Source organism: Clupea harengus, chromosome 20 (genome assembly GCF_900700415.2).
Source record: "Clupea harengus chromosome 20, Ch_v2.0.2, whole genome shotgun sequence".
NCBI classification, from domain to species: Eukaryota; Metazoa; Chordata; class Actinopteri; order Clupeiformes; family Clupeidae; genus Clupea; species Clupea harengus.
In genome coordinates, this window is record NC_045171.1 from 10,869,458 (window position 1) to 10,884,113 (window position 14,656).

The following is a 14,656-nucleotide window of genomic DNA, read 5'->3' on the forward strand; positions in this document are numbered from 1 at the left end:
CTCTCTTTCTCTTCCTCTCACTCTATCTGTCTTTTCTTGCCTATTCCTGTAAGCAGTTCTACTCAGATGTTGTAAATGTTCATTCAGCAAATGCATAAATGTGACACCATTCGTTTCGAGGGTTTCACTCTGTCTGTTACAATAGTCCTCTTCTCTTTGTGCTCACACACAGGGGTTCTGTCAAGCCGTCTCTATTGCCTTCCCTTTAGAAGAGACGGATCTTGTAGTGTGTGTGTCTCTGTGTGTATGTCTGTGTGTGCCTCTGTGTGTGTCTGTGTGTGTGTCTGTGTGTGTGTCTCTGTGAGTGTCTGTGAGTGTGTCTGAGTGAGTGAGTGGGTGAGAATATACTGCTTTTCTCTCCTCTTTCTGTTGGGTGAAGTCTTGCAGCCCCTGGGATTTTTCCAGGCTCCTTTGCTCGCTGTTCTACACTGATCTACTCGCTGCTCTCCACTGCTCTACTCGCTGGCGCTTTCATCTCCTCCCCCGCAGTGGACCCTCCTCTTTCGCCGTCTCTCTGCCTACGCAACTTCTTCTTCCCCCCTTTTCGCCATCCATCTGTCGCCACAGCAACTCGGGTCTCTGACTCCCAAACACCCCCCGCCCTGCCAACCGCCTCCGCTGCCGAGCGCCAGGCAGGTGGGGGGGGGGGAACCCAGTTGTCCTCCACCCCCACACCCCCACACCCCCCACACCCATCAGTGACCCCCCCCTCCTCCTTTCCTCTGTTGACAGAAGAGTGGTTTATAATCGCCAGCTTTGGCCTGCTCAGTGCCCTCACACTCTGCTACATGATCATCAAGGCCACGGCCAGCTACCCAAGCTACTAGTGAGTACCTCACACGACACGACACGTATTCATCTCTTACACTTATCTATCTGAAGGAATGCATATTTGTGTACTACTTACACCTAACTCATCATTAAAATTAAGTATTTTTATAAGTTGTTTGTACCTATTAAATATTGTTATTATTCCAGATGCTCAGGCTCTGTGTTTCTCTCTCTTGCTTTCCAGTGTGGAGGTGAACTGAGAGAAGCCCGTCAGTATTTTGAAAAGCGAAGCCTTCCTTTCTGCGCCGTCTCCCACTGTCCTCATTTTACCGTGCCATGTCTTGTGCTGCTTCTCTGAACTTTTATCCACTGTGCCTATTTTTAGATGTTTGAAAACAAAAGCTTTTGGATCAATTAAATGTGTTGATACCCTCTGTACAGTGTCTTACTGTTGTTCTTTCTTGTGTCCACTGCCATGTAGATATTTAAATATGTGTGTGTAATAGGGATAGGTATACATAACTGGGATTTGTGTCAGTGACTGTTGATGATATAGCGGATTCGGATTGACCTTGAACAGATACCAGTTATGATTGTAGATTGTCATGACTGCTTAATGTATTCTTGCAATGCAAAATAATGCCACTGGGTGTCACTATTGAGTGGCACACCATGTTCTTACAGGAGGAAACAGAAGAGTTTTATCATACCTTAGAATAGTATCGCCCTAATCCAGCCAATTTGTTCTTTGTTATAGTGGTGATATTTTGCTCATTGTCACACTGTGGTGTGGAGTAGTATCTACCAATGTTTTATTGTCATGCCTCTAAAACCCAAGGGGAAAGAATTACGGGCAAGTAAAGAGGGAAACCATGTTCTGAAAATGTCTCCTTGGTAACCATGACCAGACATACATTCTTGTCTTTGAAGTGTGTTCTTAATGTATGTTTATTGATGAATTTTCACTGCATTTTGTGTGCCTGATTGACAAATGTTAATTGCTTTTTGTTTTCTTTGGAAATAAATGTTTTATTTTATTTTTCTGTTGAATTGATTTGTTTTATTGCTTTTTTCCCTACCACTATTTTACTTTTTCATTGTGTTAATTAATATTCTAATATGCTTTACATACATACAAAGCAGGCCCTTAATACTTCCCTCTTTCTCTTTGTGCAGGTGGGCATTTCTTCAACCGAAATTCTCTGTCACCACGAAATGTCGTTTGTGAGATGGAGCTTCCTGATATTCAGGCCTCGCTGGACCTGTACGACGAAAACAAGTCGTGAGGTTCAGACTGGTACCCCAGCCCTCACAACCCCCACCCCCCCAACCTCCCCAATCCCGACCCGTTCTCCGCCCGGCCTCCTTGATTCATCCTCTCATCCCTCCGTCCGGTGATGAGGCCTCGTTTGGAAACAGACATGTGACAGTGACACCAGAGGCGCCTCATCACAGGTGACGGGATGACAACAAACCAACACCGACTACAGCAACCTTTTTAAGAGTGCAGAATGTAACTGCGAACAGCATGAGATGGTTCGGGGCTGGATTGTTCGCCGAAACGGGATTCAGCCTCACCAAAAACACTCAAAACTCCTCCACACACACATAGCCGAAGATTCTCGACCTCTCTTACCCTCTGGAATATTTTTATTTTTTTGGTTTGCAAAAGACTTTTTTTTTTGTTTCTGTATTCTGTTCTTAGGTGAGGCTACTGCTGAAAGTGACCTTCGAGTGACCCCTTGCTCTAGACCTTACATCGGTTCCAAAAACAAAACAAAAAACTAAATCAGCTCTTGGATTTTATGTGTTTTAAAAGCTTCTTGCCTACTACGTGTACATTAGTAAACGATCGTCTGCTCTCTCTCTCTCTCTTCTCTCTCCCTCCTTTTCACTCGGTCAAAAAAAGAAGCTCTTTGTTTTAACTGATGGCAGTGTTAAGAAAAAAAAATGCAAAAACAGCAGACTGGGACTGTGTCTGGCTGTATTGTATTTTCTGTGCTGGTGATGAGGAGGGCTTTGTCAAGTTGACCTGTGTACTTGGCCAGCCTCTTTCCACTCCTCTATTCTACTCATTTTTCGAGATGGATGGAGGGAGACAGAGACATCACTAATAACTAGGAATCAGCATTTGGGACTCCTCTGAACAAACAGCATTACCCCCCTCACCCTCAGTGTTTCTCTGTATATATCTAAAGAAAAGCATTTTAAATGTATATTTAAAGAGATGCTAATGAAATACCCTCAGCGAGTACGAATCTCCAGTGTGTCTCCTATATGGGGACTTAGTATATATATATACGGTATTTGCATATATACATATATATATGTATGACTATATATCTCAAGTGGCCTCTACGCGCTGTTTGTCCTTCTCGTCGTTCCCAGAGAATGGGGTGGAGGGTGTCCTCTGTTCCATGCTGTCTCTTTGTGTTCCTGTCTTTGTATCTGATGTTGGGATGAACGTGTGACTTGCTCCGCAGCGGTCATGGTTGTGGCCTAAGTGTGTTACATACTGCCTCAGCATTAAACTTCTTATAATTGCCTACGACTGTCTCAGCCACGGCCTGGTCTGTTTCACAGGGCTCAAAGGGAAAACAGGATAGGGTACTGCAACACGGACGTAGGGTACTGCAACACGGACGTAGTAAATTCACTATGGCAACACCGACGCAGTAAATTCCCTATGGAAAAATGCAATAGGGATGTGCAGGTTTTATTGCCCTTTTATTGTTCACCAGCAGACAGACTTGAGAAATGTTGTAAAATCATTACTTGGGAAACATGTCAAACCACACCAGTGGCATATTTGAAGCTATATAGGGCTGATTTCAGGTGAGACCGTAGGCATCATTTGTTGTGGTAGTTTTAAAAAGGTTTATAGTTTGTGACTTTTTTTCAGGTTTAAAAAAAAAAAAAATCAGACAAACTCATCTTAAGTTAAATCTATTCCTTTATTTCATGATATGTTTTCCCAAAACTAAATACAGGTGATACAGGCACAGTAACAGGGAAAGGCGTAACACATGTCTAATACTCCACTGCCATCAAGAACGCCAGGTTCAATGATTTTAAGTAAACTTAATTTAAAAATATTGTAATAAAATAATGTGATAAAGGTACACAGAATGGAATTCACACGCTTGCACAATAGTTAGCCACGCTTAGCTAATGGTTTCAGTAAATATATCAGCTTCTGCCAATCCCAATCAAAATTGTTAATGATACCTGTCCACATAGTTATGATAGGGTGTGGCGCAACTGTATAGATTAATGATGTCATCATGCCAAAAGGTGAGGCCACCTACACATTTATGAAAATAAACAAGACCATCAAGTACGAGTTTTGAAATTGAATTCGGTAAGGACTAGTTAGAAGATTGATGAGGGAATGGCCTTGTTTTAATCATAATTTCTGGGATTTGAGTAATTCTTCCAACCAGGAGCAGTCTACTTGCTCCACAGTGCAGTGTTGATGCAGCAGCTACAATTAGTGTTATGTTACATCATCTGCCTTCACACACTATATCTTAGGAGCTAGTTCTCATCAAGCAGAATAGTCCCTCACAGGGAGACCAAAAACTGAATATAGAGGCAAAACATGGGAGATGAGTCTACACAGACAAACGATGTGATCCTCACAAATTGGTGGTTTTAATTGGTAGGCTGGCATGGGCACCTAACCTGGTCAGGGCTTTTGGCAACACCATGTGGACCATGAGTCATGTGGCCCTTCAGTAGAGCGCTCCTCCCAGTGCACCTCACTGACGCGTTCCAATGGGGTATACATGCCATAATGTGCCTAGTGGGGATTCTCCTCACAGGTGCACCTCACTGACGCGTTCCAATGGGGTATACATGCCATAATGTGCCTAGTGGGGATTCTCCTCACAGGTGCACCTCACTGACGCGTTCCAATGGGGTAAACATGCCATAATGTGCCTAGTGGGGATTCTCCTCACAGGTGCACCTCACTGACGCCTTCCAATGGGGTAAACATGCCATAATGTGCCTAGTGGGGATTCTCCAAAGCAATGCAGGAGTAACTGATGGTTGGAGGAAGTTGCCATGTGTGGGCTGTATTTTCATTGTCTATGCATAATGTGCTAACAGGTCTTATTTTCCACAGAAATGAATCTGCATTCAGGGGGATTCTACCACACTTTGCAAGTTGTGGACAGTGACTGGATTGTTTTATATGCATAGGTGTACTACTCATGTGTGAAGTATTGCATCAAAAATGGAGATGTTTTTACGTGTTTAAAACCTTTCAGGGTCAAGACTCCCGATACCTGCAGTGTCGCCTATTTGTTGGTTTGGAGAAGCTGCATGGTGCCTGATGCTTAAGCAGTATAGTACGAGTGCGAGTGGGGTAGGTAAGGGATATTCCCACGGGTGGTGTTCGGCCATAGCCACGAGGCCGGAGGCCGAGTGGCGCAGGCAACAACACCCGTGGGAATATCCCTTACCTACCCCGCTCGCACGAGTACTATATTGCTTTTATAAAACAATTTTATAGTCAACCAATTCACATTTAAACACAAAGTTATTGATTAAAATTTTTTTATTTCCCCATTGTTTCTCCGCAACAAAAAAAATAGTTCCATTGTCAACGTCTTTTGGAATTATAAGAACTTTGAATTAACGGTTATCGCTTAATTGTATCAACGTGCTATAGAATGTTTCATCGCGGAGTGATTTATTATTAGCTGTGAAAAGTCCGAGTTGGGATGTCCTGGGATATTCCAACTCATGGAACGTCTCTCCTCCAATCAGAAACAGCGAAATAATTCAATAGAACCCAATTGTTTTATAATGACCATTAACTCTCTAAGTTCCTTCCTCCTTTATTTGATACAGTCTGTGGAAATCGAATCGCAAATAAAAAGGCATAGCACTAAAAACTTTCTTGAGGCCCACCACTACATATCTCTTTAGTCACCCTGATTGCTTAAATACATATCCAATGTTCCAGAGTATAGATGCTTGATTGGCAATGTGATTGGCTTCTAGTAAGATTCAGATGGGGAACTTGGGACTTCATTATGACATGTTTGGGTGCGATGTATTATGGTGATGTTACTGTAGCCGATGTCGCTGTACACTGTGTGCACTTTCCCTACCTTATGTGGCATGACCGAGTGCTGGCAAGTCCATAGGTTTACTATTTACTCGTTGAAACATATTGCCTTCAGTGTCTATGTTGCACTCATTGCTATGATATAATTCCTCCATGACGACGTAAGACATGCAAACTGTGTAGCCTACGGGCTGTCCTGTGACACTGTTATTAGCTACTTACCTGGTCATGCTGGGTGTGTCGTTTGTATGTGTGCGTTTTAGCTAATGCTTTTCACATACCTGGGCCCCATTCCTCGTACCTCGCTTAGCGAGTTACCGAGATAATTTTCAGGATAAGATAACATAAGTCCGCCTTTTCGGTTCCTCTAAGCAACTTTGGCTAAATCACCATAGCAACACATCAATCAATTAAGTGAGCTGGATAAGCTTGCCACTCCCCCAGAAAAAAATGGCAGCTTCCTTCCTGAGAGATCCCATTGATGAAGGAGCGATATTAGTTAGATTAGCGTTATATAGGGAGAGAGTTCTTTGAGATCGCCAAGATCCGTTATCACATCATGATGACTTGTTATATGAGCGCTATCGATTCTGTCGACAAGGAATAATTTATTTACAAGACCTTCTCAAGCCATATATTGCGAACACCACACTCAGCCGAGCATTTTTGTACAGTGAAAGCCGCTGCATGCAGTGCTGTTCGTAAAGTTTGTTTGGCGCTTAAGAAACGTATGGATGTGTTCATTACATGCCCTGGCCATATCTGAGTAAATGCAATCAAAGAGGGCTTTCATGGAATTGCAGGTAATTGAGTTATTCAATATTTCACCATTTAATGAAAATAATAATTAATGAATAAACTATGAAGGAGGACACTTACACACTTAGTAAGGCAGAGAGAGGATTCAAACTAGCAACCTTCTGATTACTAAACAACTCAGACATATCCTAATGCATACATACATACATACATACATACATACTGATCCGCCCATACACAGATTCAAACTCCTACTTCTATATGGTCATCTACACATACATGTATATATAGTATACATATATAGTACATGATACATGCTTCAATATTTACTGAGTTGGGTGTGAGATCTATTTGCCATAGCTGATTGTTTTCAAGGTTATATTCAGGGCTTAATTAACGAAGTGTCGCTGCCGAGAAAAATACCATCTACAATACAAGTCAAATTTGCTGAAGTAGAGCACAGTGGAATGTATGTGACAATGAACTGTATTGTTGGAATATTTTCGTATGAAATGAATAAGGAATTGATTTACAGAATACCCATTGATGTACATTAGACGGGGGTTAGAATTAAACCTTTGGAATTTGAAATAAGAGGGCGTAACCTCAAATTGACCCACGGGAAATAATGGGTGTGGTATTACATACAGTATCGCCTTCTGATTTGATTGGGGTCAGATGGGAGGTCAAACCTAATTGGCTGTTGGGGCCAACCAAACAGGGCATAGGTCGGAGGTGTTAGGTAACCTTTTAAATATCTTGGCGCGAATTTATTTGGCAGATTTATTTCCAGAATTCATCTCTTTGTTGTGGCTTAAATCCTACAATAAATCTGTGAGAACTTCATATCCTGGTTTTGAATCGCTGATTGAGAATTGCAATCGCGATTAGAAAAAGGACTCCGGCGGCATTGCTGAAACGCGGCCTGAATCAACTCGTATTCTGTTAAGGCGCCATTAACGAAAGGTAAGCAGATTTTGCTAATAAGTGAATACTGTGTGATTCATGCCTGCGTGGAAAAAGGAATATAGTCCGATAAAGTCCTCCATAAATGAACCGCAGAGATTCAACTTTGGATGTGTTGTTCTAACAGAGTAATTCATTGGGTTGCAACCAGTTAAATGAGATTTGCGAAGCCTCTTAAAACTTGCAACGTTTTTTCTTTAAAAACGGGACTTGATAAACTGTGGAGGTGCCAAGAAGGCCACATGGTAGCTCCACACAAGTTATTAGCTCTGTTGATTTGTGCGCACTCTTTGGTTTTAAGTACACAAGGGGGAAGGATTAAGAGAACATTTTGGATATAGGGTTTTGGTCACCCTACTTACGGGAGGTTCGGGATAAAAAATTGCATAATGCTATGTTTGTAGCATCTATAATAAGAGATAAGGAGTAGGGATAAAACCTTGGGGTATTTTATGGGGTTGTGGGTATATATGGGGTACCCACTGACATGCTCCTTTAATCTCTTTTATGGCTCAGGAATATTATATCACTTGGTAGCCTGAGCTCAGCGGTAAATATTTCAGGGAATGCCAGGGATATTGCCGCTGAATCCCATGGCAGGATCAGTCCCATCTGGGAATATTTTACACTGGAAGGTGTAGTTGTACAGGTAGTCATGTACAACATAGATATGAAAAGGGATAACTAAAATATAGGTATTGTAATGGATGGGTTTATATGATGGGTTGAGGTATGTCTGAGGACAGGACCAAAACTGAGAGATGGTAAGTATATTTGTATATGTGAAATTTTAGTTTTTTGCATTTCAGGAATGGTTTTAGTATAACAATAAGGAATTTGTGGGTAGTATGGAGTGAAGCACTGCAAACTTTGGCAATCATATTACACACTTCTGGAGCATATCCAGACTGTGTGTGGATATTATGTGTATCTGTTGTTTCTAATTCTGAGATTATATATACACAGGTGGACGCATATGGACGGATCCAGTCAGGAGACTGGGTATAGGTGGAGGTTTTAAATGAAAAGAGCCTCCGGCCAATGGGGGTGAGAGGTCAAGGGTCAAGTGTGTATTATTGTACAATCTTTTTTTGCAGAGCTTCAAGACCACAAGGTTGTGGGATAACCACAATGCAGTTCGCCTATCAGGGTTAGAATGGGGAGCATTCGGATGCAGCTGCTTGACCTGGGTGAGAGGCTGGTAAGGTCATGGAAATGCTGCAGTGAATGGATGTTTCTTACTCTTGGGGGAAGGGAACTGATGGAACACATAGCATGGTCATAGCAGAGGTGAGTAGTGAAGAAGGGTCAGGTGGCGAACCTGACTTCATCATGGCACGTTAACGTGGATGACCAGATCACGGTGTCTAGGATCACAGCAAACACGCCAGGGTCAAGTGCTAGCCTGCCTCGCCAGCAGGGCGGCCGTGTGGGCGACCGCAGACGTAACCTCTGATTCTCCGGCAGGCTCATGGAGAGTTGAAATCATCAGTGGGATTTATGAGAATATGTTTGTTGTGGGACTTTTGCTACAACTCTACCATTGCACACAAGGACATTCATACATATTAGGACTGTATCAATATGCACAACATTGCACACATAACCGGATGTTTATTGTTTGTATATTTGTATGAATTTTTGTATTATTTGTATGTTTTTTATGTGAATGTATATTGTCCATCTGGGACTGCCCTAGTGGTTTCTGTAAATATTATTGTGAGCTCACTCAGGAGTGCCCTAGTGAGAATGTGTTAAACTGTAAGGGGGTTAGTAGAATTAAGTTAGATGGAGTGCATGTGGTTTTTAAAATAAGGTTAAAATTTGGTTTTGTTGAATAGGAATTCAACTGTATTCGTTTTATTGTATAGTATATTGATAGTGTGTACTTGTTATAGTTATGAAAAATATAGTTTAGTATGTCCGGTGGACATAAAGGGGGGATATGTTAGAATATTTTTGTATAAAATAAATAAGAAATGGATTTACAGAATACCCATTGATTTAGATACAACGGGGGTTAGAATTAAACCATTGGAATTTGAAATAAGGGGGCGTAACCTCAAATTGACCCACGGGAAATAATGGGTGTGGTATTACATACAGTATCGCCTTCTGATTTGATTGGGGTCAGATGGGAGGTCAAACCTAATTGGCTGTTGGGGCCAACCAAACAGGGCATAGGTCGGAGGTGTTAGGTAACCTTTTAAATATCTTGGCGTGAATGTATTTGGCAGATCTATTTCCAGAATTCATCTCTTTATTGTGGCTTAAATCCTACAATAAATCTGTGAGAACTTCATATCCTGGTTTTGAATCGCTGATTGAGAATTGCATGGGTCTGCAATAGAGACGACAGTATCACTAGTATTCATTTGTAGATGAACTGCTGGAAGCACCAATAAGAAGAGGCAATGTGCCAAACAGAGCGCAGTGAAAGAGCCTAAGCTATATGATATGATATGACAGTTAAACTGGATCATGTATTTGTGTGCGGATTAAACTGGACGGGTCCTAAAAGTTTCTGGTTAGTGTTTTACTCCTAGACACCAGTACAGCTAGCCTCTTACCTAGCTGTAGGTTAACGTATCTTGTTATGTAACAAAAGATTGCGTCTTAACTGCATTATGGAACAGTGTTTTTTCCGGGGGAAAAAAACGTACCATTTTGTCACAGCCGACATGCAAAGTTTTGACCCTCATGTCCCCACAAGTGCTAAACACAACATGACTGCCCAACCATGGAACATGATCAGCAGGATACAACTACAAAGCTGCCTTTGTGAGCATTTCACTAGGGTTTTCAAGCAGGCACTATGGACATAGTTTATATGGTAAAGCACAGGGATAAAACAAGGAAATTAGCCAGTGGCCAATAATTTCACAGCAGCACAACTGTCCCATTTTCTTTGAGTCATTTGTCCCTTTTATCTCAGCGATCCTTAGGCAGTCAGAGGTCTCTGCGTTTACAGAGTCTCCAACCAACAGAGCTCTCTTTTAAAAATGTGATACTTTGCTTCACAATACTAGTACGCACCTGTGGTAGAAAAACAGATTAACTGAATCCCTGATAAAAAAGGATGTGTGCTTGCCTCACTTATCTCAGTTGAGTTAACTGATTGGATCATTAGTATTGGGGGATTTAAAAATCTTGATTAGAAAAAGGGATTTCTTTTTGCCTTTTCCATAAATGATAGATATTATAAGTTGATTAAGAGAAGACCAAATCAAGGGGTTCTTTCACAGCTAAGTAGGCTTTCACAGACTTCTCAAGAGATAACTGTCCTGCAAACATATTGTCTCATTTAATTAATTTAAATAAATGTTTACTATTTTATTTAACAATCTGTTTTACCTTCAATCACTGTCTAAACACAGATAATCTTTAAGCAATTAAGTCTCAGCCTTGCTTCCTGTCTTTGTATCTGATGTTGGGATGAACGTGCGACCTGCTCAGCATCGGTCACGGTTGTGGGCTAATTGCCTACGACTGTCTCAGCCACGGTCTGGTCTGTTTCACAGGGCTCAAATAGAACCAGGATATGGTACTGCAGCATGGACACAGTAAATTCACAATGAAAAAATGAAATAAGAATGTGCAGGTTTTATTGCCCTTTTATTGTTCATCAGCGGACAGACAGGTTGTTGAGAAATTTGGTAAAAGCATTACTTGGGAAACATGTCAAACCACATCAGTGGCATATTTAAAGATATATAGGGCTGGTTTCAGGTGAGGCAGTAGGCATCATTTGTTGTGTAAGTTTGAAAAAGGTTTATAGTTTAAAAAAAAAAAAAACCTGAAAAAGTCACAGCGAGACAAACTTCTAGCAGCATCTATTCATACATTTCATGATATGTTTTCACAAAAATAAATAGTTACAGGGAGAGGCGTAACACATGTCACCAATGATTTCTCACAAATTCAGCCCTTAACACTTCTAACATGGAGCGGCCAAGTGCAGCATCTTGTGTTTTTTTGAGGAATCGCATTTGAGAAAACTCTGGCCGATTTATGACTGCTATTTCGCGTTCTGAAAGTCTTCTGAAGTTCAGAATAAATCCCAGATGAGAGAACTTTCATAAATGCCAAAAAAAATCGTAAGTGGAGTTCAGAATAAACTTAACTGCGTTTCGAGAATGAGGCCCAATGTTCGAGAATGAGGCCCATTGTCTGTAATATGACAAGGCAAATACAGTTAGTATAAATAGCCCCAAAATTTCCCATTAATTCCCGTTAATTCCTGTATATTCCCATTAAATCCCTATTGAAAGTTTCCAACTTTGAATATTCCCGGAATTTTGCAACCCTCTTGACATCTTGACATATTCCACGGACACAAGCTGTAACTATTCTGGAGTCTAACTCAGAGGTCTTACAGTGCTGTTACGGGACCTTACAGCATGTTAGTTCGACTTGGTTCAGTGACAGTGTAAGACTTTGAGGTACCTGGCTAGCTCACCTGGACTAGACATGCTACAGCCTTGCGCCCGTCGTACAAATATCGTATTCGGATTTGATCCAGTGCAAAGGCTGGTCGGCAATCCACCGCTATATAATATAATTAACAGTTCTGCTGTAGCATGTCTAGTCCAGTTGAGCTAGCCAGGTACCTCAAAGTCTTACACTTGTGGCCGCTTTGGGTATGGAACTACCTCTAGCCAGTCGTTTGTGGTAACACCGTTACCTAAGAGTACTTCTCTAGTTAAGAATTTCTACCAGAGGCCATAGTGGGTCAGAACTTAAAAATGTATTATGTCAGGTACATGTTACTAATACAGTTTACAAATTCAACAAGTATAAAGTGAATAATCTAAAGTTATAACTCTAAAGAAACACACGAAACATCCCAACACTTAGAGAACCTGAACATACCTGGTTGCTTAGAAGTGACTACTCACACGGTTGTGAGGGAGATCTGGAAACAGAATACTCCTGGATCTTTGAATATTTTCCCACAAGTTCAAACATTATACAAAAATCATCTTTTAATGTAACATTTCAGTTTAACACTCTTACATTCATTTCTCTGTCCCTAGTTTCACCTCAGCACGGAAAAGTACGGAGAGAGAACCAGAGACAGAGGTCTGAGATAAGTCTCTACAGGTGGGTGGGAAGATCAACAATTGCGACAGCCTCTGGGCAATGTGTGTTCGGTGCACAATAAACTAGCACCTAACAGAGAAAGATAGCCCTCTGTGTTTTTCCACTCCAAAGGTCCATTCCTGTCTTACACCACCCTTACCTAATGATTTTGGTAAGTAAACAGACCACTCCCTGCAGATTAGCCTATGATAAGGATGGGCAACTGGCGGGCCGCGGGCCACGTGCGGCCCGCCTCCTCGCTTAGTGCGGCCCGCAGATACATTTTCTAAAATCTTAAAAATGCTTCCTTTACCGCTCCGAATCAGTTCCATGTTGTAGTGTATTGTTGTTATGGACACGCACACCGTATTGTATTGTGTATTTAAAATGGTAGCGTTCTCATATCTGATAAGTGGAAGTGCGCGGTCCTACGCGGCCCTCTGGTGATGAAGAAAAATTGTGGCCCTCTCTATCATTAAAGTTGCCCATCCCTGGAAGATTTCCATGTGCATGAAATGATAGCTAGTTATCTAGCTGATGTTTTAATCTCCTCGATTTAATTGACAAAATTATAATAAGCACGTGAAGCTTCATATTAATACGTTCGTATTCACACATACTAACATGAGTTCATCACACATTAGCAGCTGGCAAATGTTAAGATGGTTCCATAAAATAGAGATAGCTAGGATAGTTTAAAAGCTACAACAGGTAGAACCTGTTAGTGCCTGTGCAGCTTCATATTACAGTTTTTCTCCATTGCTTTGGCTCAATTCTTGAAACAGAAATTACATTCTCAAAGCTCTAAGTGCATTTGGCAAAATAGCCTATATGGTTCAGCACAACTACATATATCACCTTCAAAAGGTCATATCTCACCCAAAACAGTTAACTCAAGCTTCAAAACCAAATCATTTTCTCATATATAAATAGTCAGTGCCCCAAAATGAAAAGTTCGTTCTCGATTGCTGTGGCTCATCTCTCAGAAAAAAAGGACATTCTCAAAGCTTTAAATACATTTTCCAAAATAACCTAGATGGTTTAGCAAAACACTATGGCACACCTGCGAAAGGTCATATCTCTCCCAAAACAGACAACTCATCAGTCAAAACTAATTCCTTTTCTCATACAAATAGTCAATGCCCCCAAAATGAAAAGTCCCTTTGGCATTGTGTAAACACTGCAGGTCAAAACGTTTAGATGTTTTGTCAGTATGGCAGTGGACCATACAAATATCCCTCATGTGCACATTTCAATCTTGGCTCAGTCCTTTGACACTGAATGGTTACTGTAGTAGATGTTTTCTTTCCAGAATACTATGTGTATCAAACAGAAAAAAGAATAATTCAAGAGTAGCCTACAAGGTTTCACATCACATATTGCACTCATACTGCCATGGAAATTGTTACAGTAATTGCCATACATCGTGGTAACAGTAACAGAAAATGTGTACAGCACAATATACTGTCATACAATAAGCACAGACAGACAAAACTAAAATGATGTATAGCCTACACTAACAACACATACAGTAAGAAAGTAAAGCAAAGCTGGAGTTTCACTAGTTGTTGTCCTCACTCTCCTGCTCATCCTCGCGCTCCTGTCTGTCTGGCCACAGATTTTCATCGACATCACATCTGATGTTCTCCCTTGCTATGCAACGGGGGAAGAATCGTCTTTCATGCCGCAACCATCCCCTACACTGATCTGCTGTGACATCATCACAAGCAGCATCCATTGCCTGGAGCAGGGACCTCTGGTCTTGAGCCCGATGCTCATAGACCCTCCACCACCATGCACCCTTGCTCCTCTTCCTCTTCTTCCTCCTCTTCCTCGAGCTGGCAGTTGCCCTTGGTTGTTTCCCTGGCCAGGTGCTTCCATGTTCATAAATTGTACTGAACTTGGTCAAGCTCTAGATATTTGATGGAAGCATGTATACTCCTGGATGGCACCTGTCAGCTAACTAAACTTACTGTGTGATAGATGATCGGATGTGTG

At 41.4% G+C, this 14,656-nt stretch overlaps 1 protein-coding gene across 4 annotated transcripts in view; it reads left to right on the plus strand.

Annotated features, from left to right (window-relative positions):
• The window catches only part of rnf130 (ring finger protein 130), a 41,807-nt gene extending 38,488 nt beyond the window's left edge, over positions 1-3,319 (plus strand). For 3 of the 4 annotated variants that reach the window (XM_012832229.3, XM_012832215.3, XM_012832237.3), the window contains exons 9-10: positions 733-826; positions 1,016-1,821. In XM_012832229.3, coding sequence (XP_012687683.1) covers positions 733-826; positions 1,016-1,031 — 110 coding nt within the window. In that variant the 3' untranslated portion in view covers positions 1,032-1,821. Of the gene's footprint in view, positions 1-732; positions 827-1,015; positions 1,822-1,947 lie in introns of those variants that run through there. The other variant, XM_012832221.3, reaches the window with a different exon arrangement.
• Positions 3,320-14,656: the final 11,337 nt, after the last annotated feature.